The 19,475-nt window shown below is 48.7% G+C and overlaps 1 protein-coding gene across 2 annotated transcripts; it reads right to left on the minus strand.

Annotated features, from left to right (window-relative positions):
• Positions 1–1,189: 1,189 nt before the first annotated feature.
• SMIM11 (small integral membrane protein 11) lies at positions 1,190–16,719 on the minus strand. 2 transcript variants are annotated; one of them, XM_005893358.2, is made up of 4 exons: positions 16,581–16,719; positions 10,477–10,576; positions 3,858–4,035; positions 1,190–1,377 (listed from the first exon to the last, which is right to left on the minus strand). In XM_005893358.2, the coding sequence occupies exons 2-3, from the start codon at positions 10,486–10,488 to the stop codon at positions 3,871–3,873; spliced, it is 177 nt and encodes a 58-aa protein (XP_005893420.1). In that variant the 5' UTR covers positions 10,489–10,576; positions 16,581–16,719; the 3' UTR covers positions 1,190–1,377; positions 3,858–3,870. The 2 variants fall into 2 exon arrangements, with proteins under 2 accessions (XP_005893420.1, XP_070221403.1); XM_070365302.1 differs by lacking the exon at positions 16,581–16,719 and adding an exon at positions 11,409–11,427.
• Positions 16,720–19,475: the final 2,756 nt, after the last annotated feature.

A 19,475-nucleotide genomic window follows, 5' to 3' on the forward strand; every position in this document is an offset into this window, starting at 1 on the left:
TTTCCTAAAATAAACCTGAACTAGGTAGGCATAGATTCTCCATGAAATGTCAGGGGAAAGTCCCCCTGATTATTTTGGGATTTGTAGCTTATAGAGTCAAAATCTCCCATATTTAAAACTCTGTGTGTGTGTTGTGTGTTCAGTTGCTCAGTCGTGTCTGACTCTTTGCAACCCCACGGACTGTTGCCCGCTGGGCTCCGCTGTCCATGGCAAGAATACTGGAGTGGGTTCCCATTTCCTTCTCCCGACCCAGGGATTGAACTCATGTCTCCTGCATAGATAGGTGGATTCTTTACCACTGAGCCACATGGGAAGCCATTTAAAACTTTGATTCTCTATAAATTCCGTTTTCTAAGTTGTGACAAGGAGCATCCAGCACTCATAGCAAAATGGAAGAAAAATGTAATTCCTTTTATCCCTCATGCTTAAAAATCCAAGTTCTACCAATCTGGGCCAGGGTGGCGTGGGGGTCGGGGTGGAGATCTACGAATATTGCAAATTGCAAACTGCCCATGTGGCTGCAAGCAATGAGACCAAATATTTCACCATATCTATGGCTTTGGTTACTGTGTCCTCATTCCCCATCCTCTCCGGTATCTTGAGAGAAGTGAAAAAACAGGAACTTTTTAGTAGAGACCTCAGTCTGTTAGATGCAGAGAAAAATACTTACGGGCCCCGCTATCTCAAATCTGAAAGTCTTCTTGGCATCCTGTCCTTCATCTCATGCCAGCAAATCCCAACAAGCAAACTGGTGGGAAAAGGACAAAGCACACGTGGGCCCCTCTTTCTTCTTCGCAAAGGGATCCGATAGCCTGACCTAGACTTGGTACCCACCCTTGCAGGCAGGTCTCACCCCAGCTCCTCCCTGCAAGGACCTCACAGGCTCAGCAGAGGTGCCAACGCTGCTGGAGGGTTGAACAGCCTCCCTCCACCCCAAGGATGCAAACATGAGAAAGGGCCACAGTGCTTGCAGGAGGAGCTAAAGAGGAGACAAGGAGTGGATGTGCCAGGGAGCAGATAAGAAGGATGGAGGGCTGGGTGATGGGGACCATCTACAGCCCAGTCCTCTACAGAGGGGCACCTCTGATCAGGCGCCAACGGCAAGGAAATGCTGGAAACGCAAAACTCCCTCCTCCTCTGACTACACAGAGGAGAGCGAGGGGGAGGGAGAAGACAGGCACACATGTACTCTGGCTTATTCTACAAAGGTTATTTTATTTTAGCAAACAAAATACTGGTTCTTCTAAAAGCATATAAAAATTCACATCATTTTCAGTTAGACTAGAGGCTGCGAGTTTGTCTTCTGACATATTGTTCAATAATTAAGACTTTCTTCTCAGCTGGAGTCCACTTGAGCTGACAGTTACACCACAAAATCTAGAAAGGAAGACCAAAGGGATGACGATGAACTGTCTGGCAGAATAACTGTGAATGTTTTACTTGCTCAGCATCTACGTTTATGCTCAGCTATTTAAACTGAAACAGAAACCGCGGAGGCTTGTCTATCGATCATGTATTTTTAGCACCACAATTTCCTTTCATCTAAAAATCCCTTCCGTGTAAAACAAGGCTCCAGGCTAAACGCTGATAAGCCCCCTACCTGGGAGGGTAACCGGAGCCCCCTGGTCAGTTCTGGGCTGGGTGGGCAAGCCAGGCATCTCTCCTTCACATTGGGCTGCCATGGACATTTGGGGAAGGGAAGAAGTATCTGTGATCTCACATCTGATCTCTGCTTCCTCTCTGCAGTTAACGCACAAAATGATAACTCTGTCTGGATTAGAAGTCCAGGCAACACTTCAATGGAAACTGCCTTCCCTCACCTTTTCTAATTTCCAAGTACTCCCCGTTTCCCTGCTCTAGTGTGTGCTAGGTTGCTTCAGTGGTGCCTGGCTCTTTGTGACCCCATGGACTGTAGCCCGCCAGGCTCCTCTGTTCAGGGGGATTCTCTAGGCAAGAATACTGGAGTGAGTTGCCATGCTCTCCTCCAGGGGATCTTCCTGACCCAGGGATCGAACCCATGACTCTGCTGTCTCCTGCGCTGGCAGGTGGGTTCTTTATCACTTGCACCACCTGGGAAGCACCCCCCCCCACTCTAGTGCCTGCTCCTAAATTTCAGTCAATAAAAATGTTGTTTTTTTCCAGAAGGCAAGGTTTAATAACAGTAACTTCCTTTGCCTGTAACGTGTACAGTTCGCCAAGGCCCAGGGAGCAGTGGGCGATGAGAGGACTGCCCCTATCCTAGAGGGAGGACCAGGAGCCCAGTGTTTCCCACGGCTCCATCCTGAGGATGGACACAGTGCAGCCAGGGGTGAGGCCCTGCGGTTGGATGTCCCACCTGGGTTCAATTCTGCTTGTCTGTCCTTGACCGTGTACAGGGTGGGCCATGTTCTCAGTCTGAATGGACCACACAGGGCTGCCAGGAGTGGTCGGTAACATGGCTGTCTGTGAAATGCTTAGGAAAATGCTAGCACAGATCACTCAAGACATATTGCAATTATTATTAATGAAAAATCTATGAGTCCTGTAAAGGAAATCATCTCTACAGAAGCCTATCTCAGGGTTAACAGGGCTTTTGGAGGTCACCAAACCCAGCTGCTGAGAAGACAGTGGAAGAATCACCTGAGAGGTTTTCGAAAGAACAGGTGCCCAGATCCAGCCACAGATGTAACGGAGTCACTCTGAGGCTGGACCCTGGGAATCTGCATTGTAACAAAGAACCCAGGCAACCTGATCATTAATCAACTTTGGAAACCACTGATCTAGGATTCCCTGCTACCATATGTGAGTCCTCTCATTTTTTAGAGAAAAGCACAGACCTCAACCTGACAAGTGATGAAACTGGGCGAGCACAGGAGAATGAAGGAACCTGCTGACCGTCATTAGTCCAGCCTGTAAGCTGGGGGTTGAATAACTTCCTCCTGGTGCCTTAAAAACAAACACGTTCTGGGCAGCCCCTGTGCTATGGGGCAGCTCCCAGATGGCTCAGTGGTAAAGAATCTGCCTGCCAACGCAGGAGACCTGGGTTTCATCCTTGGGTTGGGAAGATCCCCTGGAGTAGGAAATAGCAACCCCCTCCAGAATTCTTGCCTAGAGAATCCCAGAGTCAGAGAAGCCTGGTGGGGGTCACAAAGAGTTGGACACGACTGAGTGTGCACGCACATACACACACAGATGAGCTCTGAGACAGGCACCAGGCTATAGCAATGAGGAAGATTTTGTGCTGGTGGAGTGGTCATAAGGAAGGCGTTCTGGGCCAGGGGACTAACAAGCAAAGGCCAAGAGAGTCTACTGTGGTCAAGGTGGTCTGCAGGAGCATGGGGAGAGGCAGCAGCAGGGGACACGTGACCTGGGTGAGGACGAGTGGAGAAGGACTTACATGCCGAATCTAGGAGTCAGACTTCATTTTGAGGTCAGCAGGATTTCTTAATCTTAGGTACAGGTAGGGGTCTTATGTGACCTGCGATCCCACATCCTCCCCATCCCTGTCTGCAATGTTAGGTCCAATTTAGGTGTTTCTAGTATGTGAGCTTCTCCAGGGAGAAGGTCCACAACTTTCCTGAAAGTATCAAGAGTCCTGTGACCCAAATTCTGTCAAACACCCCTGCTCCTGTGAAGGGAGAACCATTGCAGGCTCGGAGCAGAGGTGAGGACTTGTCCATCCCCTGTGGCCCCAGAGCAGACGGGGCTCAAAGGTCAGGACCTGCACTTGGACCTGACACAGAGCTGCCCGACCTCCGGGGGCAGGTGGGGCCCTGCGCCGTCCCAGAGCCTCAGGCCGGAGGGAGGCAGAGTTCTCATCACATCCAGGGGCAGGCCCGCCCTAACCTGCCGTGTAGTTCAGTCTGCAAAGCCCATACCTTTCACTCCCCTTTAGCTCTCCTTCTTCTCCGCCTGCTTCCTCTTCTCAGCTTCCACCTTTTGCTGCTTTGCTTCCAATCGTTTCCTCTGGTAGACTTTGACTCCGGCAAACGCCAGGCAGAGGATTAGTGTTTTTGCCGCCAAGATATACAGCAGCAGGGGGAAGTGTTCAAGCACCTTAAAGAAGAAAGAAAACTCGTGGAGCCGTTCGATCATGGATAAGGAATGTTCTTTCACGTCCCTTCACTCGGCACACGTCTCCTGTGCACCGTGTTAAGCACTGGGCACCAGGCTGGGTGGGGGCTCCCAGGTGCAGAGATGAGGGCCCGGTTCCAGGTTTCGGGCAGCCTGGTTTCAGGTGCCCTTCACCACCCCCTGGCTGCCGGCTTCACAGATGCCATGGCTGTGCTCTCTCACAACCTGACCATGCACTTTGCCCCTCACCCCCTGAGCCTGAGGCAGCGGCATGGTCTGCAGTGAGCAGCTGGAGCCGGGGGACTGGGCACAGCCCCGCTCGGGCCACTCACTGACCCGTGCACAGCACGTGCGGCCCGCATCGGTCACTTGACTTTCCCCAGCTTCTGCCTCTTCACCTGCAAAGGGAGGCTGGACCAAATCTTCCTTCTGAATCCCCACCCTTATGGGATACCATGATTGGCTCTTGGTTCCAGCTACGCGTTAGCACTGGTATTTGAAGGTAAAATAAATATACAAGTAAAATACAGTAAAACTTTACTGTAAAATAAAGTAAAACTTAAAATGTTAAAGCTTAGCTACTTAATTCACTGTTCCTGTAATTCTTTTGTTGGAGGGAAGTTTTAACCCACTGGCTAAGATGAGATCTGGGAATAACCAGGGGATTGGAATCACTCTCTGTGCATGAGCAGGCTTTATTATGAAATTCTATATATCACAAGTATCTCAAGGCAAACAGTATACTAGTCTGGGAAACACGATTAGTAGAACCTGAATAATAAGTATGAGCTTTTTGTGTGTGATTAAAAATTCCTTCCCAGATAAAGTGAAAAGCTATGCCTTCATTGAGAGATCATTATTCCGGAGGACCAAGTAGGATTTAGTCCAGTGAACTCCTTAGGTGAAATGCCAAGCATCACTTAACTATATGCAGCACTGGGACAAGGAGACTCTTCCATGGAGACTGCATTTGTCCCTCCCTCTGATGGTTTAACTAAAGCTGATCTGAAATGGGTAAATGAAAACTTCAGCTGAGAACAGTCTGCTCCCAGACGTGGAGGGCTGTGAAAGGATCTGAACAAGGACTTGGTCTACACCTTGTTCTACAAAGGAGGACAGTAAAGCTCAGGGCGGTGGTGAGCCCCCCGCGTCACAGAGCTAATTCAGGAGGAGCGAGAGTTGGAACCGAACACTCTGACTCCTACGTCAGCCGTCTTCCCACTGACTTTTGATTTCAATGAAGTGGAATTAACTGACATCAACAAATTATGTCCCAAGAACACTCTGAGTAACTAGATAATAGTTTTCAACCACAGAATCGGGTTAAACAGTAAAGAATAAGCATAACCTATATACTTCATGGGAAATAGATGGGGAAACAGTGGAAGTAGTGTCAGACTTTATTTTTCTGGGCTCCAAAATCACTGCAGATGGTGACTGCAGCCATGAAAGTAAAGGACGCTTACTCCTTGGAAGGAAAGTTATGACCAACCTAGATAGCATATTCAAAAGCAGAGACATTACTTTGCCAACAAAGATCCATCTAGTCAAGGCTATGGTTTTTCCAGTGGTTGTGTATGGATGAGAGAGTTGGACTGTGAAGAAAGCTGAGCGCTGAAGAATTGATGCTTTTGAACTGTGGTGTTGGAGAAAACTCTCGAGAGTCCCTTGGACTGCAAGGAGATCCAACCAGTCCATTCTGAAGGAGATCAGCCCTGGGATTTCTTTGGAAGGAATAATGTTAACGCTGAAACTCCAGTACTTTGGCCACCTCATGCGAAGAGTTGACTCATTGGAAAAGACTCTGATGCTGGGAGGGATTGGGGGCAGGAGGAGAAGGGGACAACAGAGGATGAGATGGCTGGATGGCATCACTGACTCGATGGATGTTGAGTCTGAGTGAACTCCGGGAGTTGGTGATGGACAGGGAGGCCTGGCGTGCTGCGATTCATGGGGTCGCAAAGAGTCAGACACAACTGAGCGACTGAACTGAACTGATACACTTCAGAAAGCTCACTTTGGCAAACAAGTATAAAAGACTAAAAAGGTTACAAAAGCAAAAACCTTCTACCCTGACGAATACAAGCTGTTTAGAACACTGACTTGGTGTCCAGGCCCTTCCTGCCTCAGACCTATGGCTAATCTCCCTGACTTCCCCCAACAACCCTCCAACCATCTAATTCATCTACTTTCTTGAAGGGTCACAGCTTAGAGGAGAGGCTTGGCTCTACAGTTATAAGCCAGCTAAGAAAGAAAAGATGCTAACTTTTACCTCCTTGGAGACAAAAGTCACCAGTGTGGAGATATAAACTTCATTTTACGTTCACTGGGACTTTCCCTGGCTGAGCCCTAGTTAGCCCTGCTGCTGCTGCTGCTGCTGAGTCGCTTCAGTCATGTCCGACTCTGTGCGACCCCATAGACGGCAGCCCACCAGGCTCCGCCATCTCTGGGATTCTCCAGGCAAGAACACTGGAGTGGGTTGCCATTTCCTTCTCCAATGCATAAAAGTGAAAAGTGAAAGGGAAGTCGCTGACGCTGGCAAGTCACTCCCTCCCAATTCTCTCCATCCCTATGGATGAGCCCCTGGAGTCCTGTCATAATCAGACCCCTATTGCAGCCCACAGTTCATGCCTGAGTGCTGAGTCGCTTCAGTCGTGTCCAACTCTTTTCGACCCCATGGACTGTAGCCCGCCAGGCTCCTCTGGTCATGGGATTCTCCAGGCAAGAATTCTGGAGTGGGCTGCCATGCCCTCCTCCAGGAGAATTTTCCAGACCCAGGGATCGAACCTGCATCTCTTGGGTCTCCTGCACAGGCAGCAGGTTCTTGACCACTAGCACCACCCGGGAAAGCCCAGCCCAATGTTCTCCAAGATCTACACCCAAAACTAAGCTCTAGCAGTGACAGGATGTACATGGAAATCAGAAGCTAGAAACCCACTGAAATGGAAGCATGTCAACAAACAAACCCAGGGAAGTGGTTTTGGTATTTACTTTCTTTTTAAAGGCTGTGGGGAGGAGGCGGCAAGAGGCGGAAGTTTGGGACTGAGAGCGGGCAGTGCAGTGGGAGTCAAGGACACTACACAGGCTGAAGCGAAACTTTCAGGGCCACTGTTCCTGCAACTCTCAGGCAGGTGTGCTAGACCTTTCAGTTCAGTTCAGTTCAGTTCAGTTGCTCAGCCATGTCTGACTCTTTGCGACCCCATGAACCACAGCACGCCAGGCCTCCCTGTCCATCATCAACTCCGGGAGTTCACCCAAACTCCTGTCCATCGTTGGTGATGCCATCCAACCATCTCATCCTCTGTTGTCCCCTTCTCCCCCTGCCCTCAATCTTTCCCAGCATCAGGGTCTTTTCCAATGAGTCAACTCTTCACATCAGGTGGCCAAAATATTGGGGTTTCAGCTTCAGCATCCATCCTTCCAATGAATATTCAGGACTGATTCCCTTTAGGATGGACTGGTTGGATCTGCTTGCAGTCCAAGGGACTCTCAAGAGTCTTCTCCAACACTACAGTTCAAAAGCATCAATTCTTTGGCTCTCAGTTTTCTTTATAGTCCAACTCTCACATCCATACATGACCACTGGAAAAACCATAGCCTTGACTAGACGGAACTTTGTTGACAAAGTAATGTCTCTGCTTTTGAATATGCTGTCTACGTTGGTCATAACTTTCCTTCCAAGGAGTAAGCGTCTTTTAATTTCATGGCTGCAAGTACCATCTGCAGTGATTTTGGAGCCCAGAAAAATAAAGTCTGACACTACTTCCACTGTTTCCCCATCTATTTGCCATAAAGTGATGGGACCAGATACCATGATCTTAGTTTTTAGTTGTGTGAAATCTCTTCTTTTGATTTCCCTTCTAACAAAACCCTCAGATTAACTCCCAAACCTTCAGGGAAGTGAATCAAGAAAACACAGTTGGGTGGTCTAGCTCTATATCAGTTTTTTAAATAAACGCCAATACGCGTGTAATGAGAATGACTGCCTTTTAAAATTTATTCTTGGCCACGCCCTGCAGCATATGGAATCTTAGTTCCCTGACCAGCGATCAAACTCCTGCCCGTGGTGGGAGCTCAGAGTCTTAACTACCGGACCACCAGCGAAGTCCCGCAAATGACTGACATTTTCAAAACCCCCAGTTGCTGAGGTACTAAGGCACTGGGTGCTTGCTGTCGCTGACTGCTGCTCATGGCCACAGGCTGATGGAGGTAGACAGGGAAGCACAGGATGTCTTGGGCGTCCCACAGTCCTTTATCTCCTGCAGGGGGCAGGGGGTGTCACTGCAGTTTGGGCAGAAGGCCATTCCTTTCAGACACTACCTGGCAGGGCTCCCTGGTAGCCCTGGAGCTGTGTGTCTGCCCGAATGTCACGAAGGTACAGGCGGTTTTTGTACAGTTTTCTATACAAAACTGTGTTCCTGACACAGGAAAGGACTTCTTCTGTGACAAGTCGGGTTGGCCTGGGCGGTCAAGTGCGTTGCTGTCGCTCCACAACTAAAAAGAAAGCTTTCTCTGTGCAGTGGCTCACCGGAATACATCAGCGCCACCCAGGAACTCGTTCACCCACAGGCCAACGCGCTCAAACTCCAGTAGGTGGGACCACAATTCATATTTTAACTTGCCGAGGTGGTTTTGAGACGTGCTCTGGCCTCGGAGCACCAAGCACACACGCTGGCCCTTGCTGACGCGGCCTCTGGTACCAGCTGCCGCCCCGTCACCAACTACTCGCTTCAGCCTCTGCCCATGCTACAAACCCTTCACTACGTCTCAGCACACGCTGAGCCCGGCCCCCATCACCCCGCATGCTTTAATCCCCGTCTTTCCTTCCTGGCCTTTCTATGGGCAGCTCTGGAACACCCCACACGTGCGACATGTGCGTTCCTACATCTCTAAGCCCTCAGAGAGTCTTCACTCCACCGCCTGAACCTTGGCCAGGCTCCTCCTGGAGAAGAGTCCCCAGAGCCCCACTGTGCGGCCCCCAGGCCCCACGGGGCTGGGGAAGGAGGGGATCCGAAGCTGAGTGCCGAAGAATTGATGCTTTTGAACTGTGGTATTGGAGAAGACTCTTGAGAGTCCCTTGGACTGCAAGCAGATCCAACCAGTCCATCCTAAAGGAAATCAGTCCTGAATATTCATTGGAAGGACTGATGCTGAAGCTGAAACTCCAATATTTTGGCCACCTGATGTGAAGAAGTGACTCATTGGAAAAGACCCTGATGCTGGGAAAGATTGAAGGCAGGAGAAGGGGATGACAGAGGGTGAGAGGTTGGATGGCATCACCAACTCAGTGGACATGAGTTTGAGTAACTCCGGGAGTTGGTGATGGACAGGGAGGCCTGGCGTGCTGCAGTTCATGGGGTCACAAAGAGTTGGACACGACTGAGCAACTGAACTGAACTGTAGTCTCCTGACTCCCTGATCCTACTTTCAGATCTTTCCATTTCCTGTGATGAAAGCCAGTGGCTGTTCTGAATCAGAAAATGCTTATGATAACTGAAAAAATACATATAATGAGATCCTAAGTTTGGAGATATACACATTACACATATATATATATGAAAAACATGGGTAGAAAATGCACCAAAATTGTTAATATTAATAGCAGCCATCTCTGGATAGTGAAAAGACATACGATTTTGACTTGATCTGATCCTTTTCAAAGCATCTATTTTCATGACTACCCTAGTAGCCACCCTGCACCTACCCCATGCCACTTCCTTAAAGGACATAATGTGACACCCCCCCCCCCGCCCCTATAAGACCCACTGACTGTGGCCCACAGCCTTCTGCAGGCTTGCAGCTCACAGGACATTCTTTGGTTGCCCTCGAACTTCTACTTCCACCAGCTGTATTGAAGGTTTTACAGGGGTCAGCTGTGTTTATGCCAGTCAGTATATTTAAGTAGCACTTGATGTCATAATGGATAATCTATTTAAACACGGCACTCATGAAATATGACCACAGAAAAGAAAGGCTATTTCCATGAAAACTAAGGTGTCTGTTTTGAAAGACTCAATTTGAATTAGGAAAAAAAATGCTGTTGGCAACACAAATGGGAAAGATTAAGGAAGAAGAGTGTAAAAATCAGGAAGGATTTTGCATGTCGATTGCTTCTTAAGATCTTTTTCATCCATTTTGAAGAAACCAAAATGTGAGATTATAGGTGAAACTTCAAAGGGGTGGTTTTTGCAAGCAAGGTGAGGCACGTCTGAGGGAAGTCATTGTCCTCCCAAAGAAAAGGCCTTCCTCCAAAAGTCTGGTGAAAAAATGTACATTTATGTGTTTACTTAAAGTATTATATAATTCCTGCATTTTCTTCTTTTGTTTTTTTCTTAGTCCACTTATCTCTACAGAACTATTCTGAACTTTTACAATTAGGAGAAAGAAAACCCACAAGCCATAAATGTTTGATGATATTCTTACCTTCCAGTTCATGCTGGACCAACTGGGGCTCCACTCCTGGTTGTGTGGGCCACGCAGACAAAGGAGGAGCGGGAACCTGCTTGGGACAGGTCCCACTGTTCTGATGGGGATGAGAAGAAACAGGTCAATTTGAGTTTTCTAGACAGACCGCCTTAGGAAGACTTTTCTCTGATGGGGAGAGAGGGCCCTTGAGCCAAGACAGCAAGCTCTGCAGAGAGAAGGGTTAGGCCACCCCAACTAGCGAGACAGCCTCGGCTCTTGCTGAGCAGAACGATCTCCTTGGCTGCTCTTGACCGGGGAAGGGAGCACAGCCAAGCAGAGGTGTTGGCCCCGCTCCTAAGGGAAAGCGTGCTCCCACTCCATTCATCTGTGGACAAAGGTGCCCAGGCGCTAATCTGACCCTCTCCCCACCTCCTGCCCTGAACAGGAGCTGGTCCGTGGATGGGGGTATCATTTTATGTCTCGGGTCCTGTGAGTATTAATTAAAGGAATACTGTTTTGCTTTAGTATTCATTTAATTTATTGATTTATTTATAAATTTGGCTGCATCAGGTTTTAGATGCGGCATATGGGATCTTTTATTGTGGCTCTCAGGCTCAGCAGTTAGAGGTATGTGGGCTTGGCTGCCACATAGCACGTGCAATCTTAGTTCTCTGACGGGGACTGAACCCTGCATTGGAAGATGAATTCTTAACTGCTGGAACACCAGGGAAGCCTCAAGGTAATATTGGTTTTCAAAAATATCTGGTGGGAAGGGACTCAAGGATGGGGGGAAATGGTATTAAGAAAGTCATTCCGATCTTAAAATTCCCTCTAAAATGTCAGGGAGACGGAGGGGAAGGTGAAGCGGAAGAGACAAGGCAGGGACCCGGCTGGGACACAGGATTTGCTCTGAGGCCTCCCACGTCACTATTTTAGACCAGGACACATACCCCACAAGTCAGAAGACCTGAGCTCTGGATGAAGGGCCTACACACTCTGGTAAGTGACTCCCCTCTGGGGGCCTCCATCCCATCTGTAAATGAAGACAGGGAGTGTCAACTACACGGGCTCTGGGGTCCTCTACTTCTACAATTCGGAGACTTTCAGCGTTAGGAATCACAGCTTCACTTTACTGTACCCGCCATGCTAAAGTGCACTGAGTGCCAGTAACTCAGCTAGTCTTCACACCTGTCCCAAGAGGTGTAGTTTATCGTCTATACTCTGGAGTATCTGTGTGTGCGCATGCGCATGTGCACAAAGTCGTGTCCAGCTCTTTGCAGCCCCACGGACTCCTCTGTCCATGCGATTCTCCAGGCAAGAACACGAGTGGGTCGCCATGTCCTCCTCCAGGGGACCTTCCCGACCCAGGGACTGAAGCTGCATCTCTTAGGTCTCCTGAACTGGAAGGCGGGCTCTTCACACTAGAGCCACTTCGCGTGACAGTGACACGTCCACAGTCACAGTAAGGACTGGGATTGTAACTCATCCAGTCCGGCCCCAGGCTCTGATCCTAACGCAGAGAGCTCTGCACTAAAAAATCATGGGGACGCCTTTCTTTACATGGACTTACAACTAGGATTAAGAAAAATTCACAGGCCTTTAGAATGGGGAAAATGAGATAAACTTCCGACATGTGTTTTTGAAAACTTTCACTTACAAAAGCATCTAAACTTCATATCCAAGGTCATAGTATCTTGAACACAAGCGAGCAGCTGGCACAAGATAGCCAAGCTTTCCCCAGGATTTTTCAAAGTCAGATAAGCTCATGACAGGAATTTACACTATAAATCTGTTTAAATGAGATGACCATGATTGAAAGCACTCATGTGCTAAGTCGCTCAGTCGTGTCTGACTCTTTGCGACCCCATGGACTGTAGCCCACCAGTCTCCTCTGTCCATGGGATTCTCCAGGCAAGAACAGTAGAGTGGGTTGTCATGCCCTCCTCCAGGAGATTTTCCCAACCCAAGGTTCAAACCCAGGTCTCCCACATTGCAGGTGGATTCTTTACCGTCTAAGCCACCAGGGGAGCCTGAAGGTGCTCATTACCTTTGTGTATCAAAGACTTATTTGTCTATAAGGAACAGTAGATTTTGACCCGCCCTGGAAAAATATGTTCCCAACAGGTTACAACCTGTTGCTGGAATTTTCACTTCGAATAATCTCTGATAATCTCAGGAATGATCCATGTTGTAAATTAAAATGTCTATGCTGGAAAAGATTGAAGGCGGGAGGAGAAGGGGAGGACAGAGGATGAGATGGTTGGATGGCATCACCGACTCGATGGACATGAATTTGAGTAAACTCCGGGAGTTGGTGATAGACAGGGAGGCCTGGCGTGCTGCAGTCCACGGGGTTGCAAGGAGTCGGACATGACTGAGTGACTGAACTGAAGGTTGTATCAATTTTATTTTTCTCACCTCTATTTTTATTGAGTTGTCTACACATATAAGTAGACAGGTTTGGCTGTTTCCCACACATTTTCTGAGACCAAATGACTCCCTTAGTGAAGTCGGTTAGATATTAATTCCCAAGGTCAAGGACCACAAAAAGGTCCAAAAAAAACTTATAGGAGGAAGTAAAAAGAATGCCTGGAGGTCTGGCCCTCTGGGAATCATGTGCTAAGTTTACCAGGAGTATGACCTTGGATGAGTTGCTGGGCCTCTCTAAACCTCAGCTCCCTACTCTGTAAATTCTCCTTCAAAGACTAGATTATAAAAACATTAAGCACCAGGCTCAGCATATGAAAAGCACTTAACAAATACCAACCATAATTGTTATGATAAATGTCTTTCCAGTAACAGACATGGTAAGCTGATGAACATAAGCAAGTGGAGGTCAGGGCAAATGAGACAGCAGGGCATGGGATAAAGAACCACCACCAGATGACCAGAAGAACTGGAGATCTGTACTCTATGCTTGCGGGAGCCAATGACAAGGAATCTGACCTGGGGGCAATCCATTAGCCTCTCCAAGCCAAAGTGTTACCATTTTAAAAATTCAATGAACAACGCTGCAACTCTGAAATTCCTAAGTCACATTCTCTCTGATACAGAGCATCTAACTGTAAAAACATTACTGGCAGCTGCCTCATCGTCATATCTAGAGTGACAAAATTCCATCTCTTCAGGAAAGAAAAACGTTTAAAAGTCCATATGCAAAGCAGTGGAAGGAGTATGTTGAGGGTGGGGGAAAGGGCAAATTAATCAAACTCATTCCCACCCACTGCCTCCAAATGACAACTCTTCCCCAGTCAGTTCAGTTCAGTCGCTCAGTCGTGTCCGACTCTTTGTGACCCCATGAATTGCAGCATGCCAGGCCTCCCTGTCCATCACCAACTCCCGGAGTTCACTCAAACTCACGTCCACTGAGCCGGTGATGCCATCCAGCCATCTCATCCTCTGTTGTCCCCTTCTCCTCCTGCCCCCAATCCCTCCCAGCATCAGAGTCTTTTCCAATATGTCAACTCTTCGCATGAGGTGTCCAAAGTACTGGAGTTTCAGCTTTAGCATCATTCCTTCCAAAGAAGTCCCAGGGCTGATCTCCTTCAGAATAGACTGGTTGGATCTCCTTGCAGTCCAAGGGACTCTCCAGAGTCTTCTCCAACACCACAGTTCAAAAGCATCAACTCTTCAGCGCTCAGCTTTCTTCACAGTCCAACTCTCACATCCATACATGACTACTGGAAAAACCATAGCCTTGACTAGACGGACCTTTGTTGACAAAGTAATCTCTCTGTTTTTGAATATGCTATCTAGGTTGGTCATAACTTTCCTTCCAAGAAGTAAGCCTCTTTAAATTTCATGGCTGCAGTGATTTTGGAGCCCCAAAAAATAAAGTCTGACACTGTCTCCACTGTTTCCCCATCTATTTCCCATGAAGTGATGGGACCGGATGCCATGATCTTCGTTTTCTGAATGTTGAGCTTTAAGTCAACTTTTTCACTCTTCTCTTTCACTTTCATCAAGAGACTTTTTAGTTCCTGTTCACTTTCTGCCATAAGGGTGGTGTCATCTGCATATCTGAGGTTATTGATATTTTTCCCGGCAATCTTGATTCCAGCTTGTGCTTCTTCCAGCCCAGCGTTTCCCATGATGTACTCTGCATATAAGTTAAATAAGCAGGCTGACAATATACAGCCTTGACGTACTCCTTTTCCTATTTGGAACCAGTCTGTTGTTCCATGCCCAGTTCTAACTGTTGCTTCCTGACCTGCATATAGGTTTCTCAAGAGGCAGGTCAGGTGGTCTGGTATTCCCATCTCTTTCAGAAGTTTCCACAGTTTATTATAATCCACACAGTCAAAGGCTTTAGCATAGTCAATAAAGCAGAAATAGATGTTTTTCTGGAACTCTCTTGCTTTTTCCATGTTCCAACAGAAGTTGGCAATTTGATCTCTGGTTCCTCTGCCTTTTCTAAAACCAGCTTGAACATCTGGAAGTTCATGGTTCACATATTGCTTAAGCCTGGCTTGGAGAATTTTGAGCATTACTTTAGTAGTGTGTGAGATGGGTGCAATTGTGCAGTAGTTTGAGCATTCTTTGGCATTGCCTTTCTTTGGGATTGGAATGAAAACTGACCTTTTACAGTCCTGTGGCCACTGCTGAGTTTTCCAAATTTGCTAGCATATTGAGTTCAGCGCTTTCACAGCATCATATTTCAGGATCTGAAATAGCTCAACTGGAATTCCGTCACCTCCACTAGCTAAATTACAGGTTGCAACTCAGCCATTTTTGAGTTGCAATGGCACCCCACTCCAGTACCCTTGCCTGGAAAATCCCATGGACGGAGGAGCCTGGTGGGCTGCAGTCCATGGGGTTGCTAAGAGTCCGACACGACTGAGCGACTTCACTTTCACTTTTCACTTTCATGCATTAGAGGAGGAAATGGCAACCCACTCCAGTGTTCTTGCCTGGAGAATACCAGGGACAGGGGAGACTAGTGGGCTGCGGTCTGTGGGGTCGCACAGAGTCGGTCGGACATGACTGAAGCGACTTAGCAGCAGCAGCAGCAGCAGCAGGACTTCAGCAAGTGAGAACTGAGAAAGCTAAAAATATCAGCAGGCTAGTGCTCTGCTGCCATATGTACACCTGATGCAATCTTAGAACCAGGAGGCAGCTGGTGTCTGAGGGCTGAACTACAAAAGCCAACCAGATGGGGACAGTTTTGAGAGACATAAAATCTACGAAGTGCAAGAAGTTTTAAACTTCCTCTGGAACTATCCAGTCTTAGCTTTAAATTCAAAGATAACAATGACTTAGAAAGAGATGGCTCTATTTCCTTTCCTGCAAAAATATCCTGATTTTTCCTCCTAAAGAAAACAGAAAAGCTACTGGCTTATCTTGATTAGGCTAATTATAGCAATATGAACAAGGTATAGTCCACAATTTTATTCTTGCTCCACCTAACAGACCCAAGGGTCGGTCCGTCTCTTGGTATCTCACTCCAGCCATTCATTAGGCTGTGTCCTTAGTCTGAACTTCCCTAAATTGCTCTCATTCCCAGCCTCCTTCCACCCCAACCCTTCACCCCATCATTTGAAGTAGCGATGGGTGCGTGGAGGAGGTGGGGTGGTGGGGAGTTCCAGATGAAGCGGGTTTTATCAGTTGGGCTGACTTCTGAGCCCCACGCCGGGGTCGGCTGGGGTTCCCAGGACAAGGGGCTGGGCCTCTGCCCCTCCGTGACTTGGAGGGCCAGGTAAAGGTCCTCTCCAGCCTCCACACTGGGGTTGGGGGCAAAACCTGCCCGGCTCACATCTGAGGATGAGGGCCAAGGGCGACGGCCGCTTACCCCACCTACACAACAGGGCTTCTGGGACATTCGCTCGCCCCCAAACCTCTCTCTCTTGGAACCACATCTGGGTCCCCCTCTTCGGCCTGCGTGCCAGCCTCCACACGCCGCCCCCCTCCCACCCCCAGCCACTGGATCCGTGCATTTTGGGGTGCCTGGACAAGCCAGCCAGGCCGGACGCTCCGCGGGGGTGGGCCGTGGTGGCTGGCACCCCCGCGGTCCCGCTGGAGAGCGTCAAAGAGAGAAAGCGCGAACGCGACGCCTGGGCGTCCCCCAAGGAGCAGCCGGCTGCTTTTGTGTCCGGATCCCGCGGACACCGACGCCGCCCACTTACAGCTCAAGGCCGCGGAGGATCCAGCTCCGGAGCCGCGCGCAAACCACCACTCCCACAATGCCGCGGGGAAACTACACGTCCCGAAATGCACCGCTCCGCGCACCGGCGCAATAAGCCTGCGCAGGGAGCCTGAGCCACCATAGTGGGTAGGCGACTCCACGTCATGGTGGGTAGGCGGGGCCGCACACAAACCACGACTCCCACCATACCGCGGGGAAACTACACGTCCCGAAATGCACGGCTCCGCGCGCCGGCGCACCTGCGCTGCTATGGCGGGTAGGCGGCTCCTCCGGCGCAGTGGGCCCGGGCCGCGGAGACGGTTTCCAGGTTCTCGAATCCGCGCTATGGGCCGGGGCGGCCTTAGTGCGGCCGCAACATGGGTCACCAGACAGACTTGGCTGGGCCGGGGCGAACTTCCGGGGCGTGGGCCAGGTATTTTCGTCCACGCCGGGGGGCGGGAGGGGGGGCACGTTCTTGTTCTCCACTGACTGGAGCTGGAGGAGGAGGACGGCGGCGGGAGAGCGGGGCGTCGCGGGGCCCCTCCCCCTCAGCTGTCTTTCATCCCTGGGTGGTCCTCGCTGTGTGCCGCCGAGGGCAAGAGGGTTCCCAGTTCAGTCGCTCAGTCGTGTCCGACTCTGTGACCCCATGGACTGCAGCATGCCAGGCTTCCCTGTCCATCACCAACTCCCGGAGTACACTCAAACTCATGTCCATTGAGTCGGTGATGCCATCCAACCAGCTCATCCTCTGTCGTCCCCTTCTCCTCTTGCCCTCAATCTTGCCCAGCATCAGGGTCTTTTCCAGTGAGTCCTGTTTGCATCAGGTGGCCAAAGTATTGGAGTTTCATTCAGCTTCAGCATCAGTCCTTCCAATGAATATTCAGCACTGATTTCCTCTAGGATGGACTGGTTGGATCTCCTTGCAGTCCAAGTGATTCTCAACATGTCTTCAACACCAGTTCAAGATGTCTTCAACACCAGTTCAAAAGCATCAATTCTTTGGTGCTCAGTTTTCTTTATAGTCCAACTCTCACATCCATACATGACTACTGGAAAAACCATAGCCTTGACTAGACCTTTGTTGGCCAAGTAAATATGCTGTCTAGGTTTGTCATAGCTTTTCTTCCAAGGAGCAAACATCTTTTAATTTCATGGCTGCAGTCACCATCTGCAGTGATTTTGGAGCCCCACCCCGCCCTCCCCAATAAAGTCTGTTACTGTTTCCACTGCTTCCCCATCTATTTGCCATGAAGTGATGGGACTGGATGCCATGATCTTAGTTTTGTGAAAGTGAAGTCTCTCAGTTGTGTCTAACTCTTTGCAACCCCATGGACTGTAGCCTGCCAGGATCCTCTGTCCATGGGATTTTCCAGGTAAGAATACTGGAGTGGGTTGCCATTTCCTTCTCCAGGAGATCTTTCCAACCCGGGATTGAACCCAGGTCTCCCTCACTGTAGGCAGACACTTTACTATCTGAGCCACCAGGGAATGTTGAGCTTTAAGCCAACTTCTTCACTCTCCTCTTTCACTTTTATAAAAGGCTCTTTAGTTCTTCTTCACTTTCTGCCTTAAGTGTGGTGTCATCTGCATATCTGAGGTTATTGATATTTCTCCTGGCAATCTTGATTCCAGCTTTTGCTTCATCCAGTCCAGCATTTCTCATGATGTACTCTGCATGTAAGTTAAATAAGCAGGGTGACAATATACAGCCTTGACATACTTTCCTGATTTGGAACCAGTTTGTTGTTGGAACCAGTCTGATGTAGGTCCTCAGAAGTTTCCAAATTTAGCCTTTATCTTCTCTGCCAAAAATGCATTCCTTTCCCTTTGGGATGGTTGTAGGGTGACAGTTACTAGGTTCCCAGATTCCTTCATTCAACAAGCGCTTAGTAAACCCGAGTGGAATTTGAGCCCACTCCCAAGCAAGGGTGCAAAGTGGACACCCAAAATTCCAGGGTAACAAGAGGGAAGTTCACCCTTTTTTGGTTGAGGAAACTGAGGCAGGGGGAGATTAAGCGGTTGATTCAAGGAAACGTGTGGATTGGAGTGGCAAAATTGATATCTGAACCCAGGCAGTCTCGTGGAATCCCGTTGGGAGTGCAGAGGAAAGGACAAACTGAGGGACTGGGGAGTAGGGGGTTAATTCTGTCAACAAGTTCTGCCAAGTTTTCCTGGAGAGAGTAACAAAAATAGCTTTGCTCTAAGCACTTTGCCTATTGTCTAATAAAAGTCTTACAAGCCTATAAAAGACATGATGTGACCATAACAATTTCACAGATGAAGAAACGGAGACATGAACTGATTAAACTGTCCAAGGTTTTAAAGCCAGCAAGTGCCAGAGCTGAGACCTGAATCTGGGTAATCTGAACCTCGACTATCAGGGCAGCCACTGCCATGGGTTCCTTTTCAAATGACTTCTGAGCTCTGCTGCAAAAAGTGAGTGGGACTCAGTTTATATGGATCAACTGGAAAGAACTCTAAAAGCAGACGGGTGGGAAAGAAAACCAGCAATTTGTTGGAACTGGCGTTTTTTTAGTTGCCAGGTTGAATGTGGCAAGGCTGGGTTCGGTGGGAATTGATGCTGGAGTGACAAAGTGGAGCAGGTACCAGCAGCTGTAGACCTGAAATGCTGGTAAATATTGGGCTTTTCTCCTATTCCCCCAAAGTAAAGTTGGCTGCTAACCATCTGGGTTGGCCCCAATATACTTTAAGTGATGATAATAAAACGTACTTAATTAGGGGAACCTGGATATTTTCCCCTTTGTTTTTCTGTGTCAAAGATAAAAAAAAGCTTGACACCATTGAAGTGTAAAGGATGGACTTTATTCAGTAACTATCACAATAGGGAAGAGAACCCAGCATGAACCAAGCTCGCTTTGTACAGAGGTAACTGAGC

This window comes from Bos mutus, chromosome 1, assembly GCF_027580195.1.
Source record: "Bos mutus isolate GX-2022 chromosome 1, NWIPB_WYAK_1.1, whole genome shotgun sequence".
In the NCBI taxonomy this organism is placed as follows: domain Eukaryota; kingdom Metazoa; phylum Chordata; class Mammalia; order Artiodactyla; family Bovidae; genus Bos; species Bos mutus.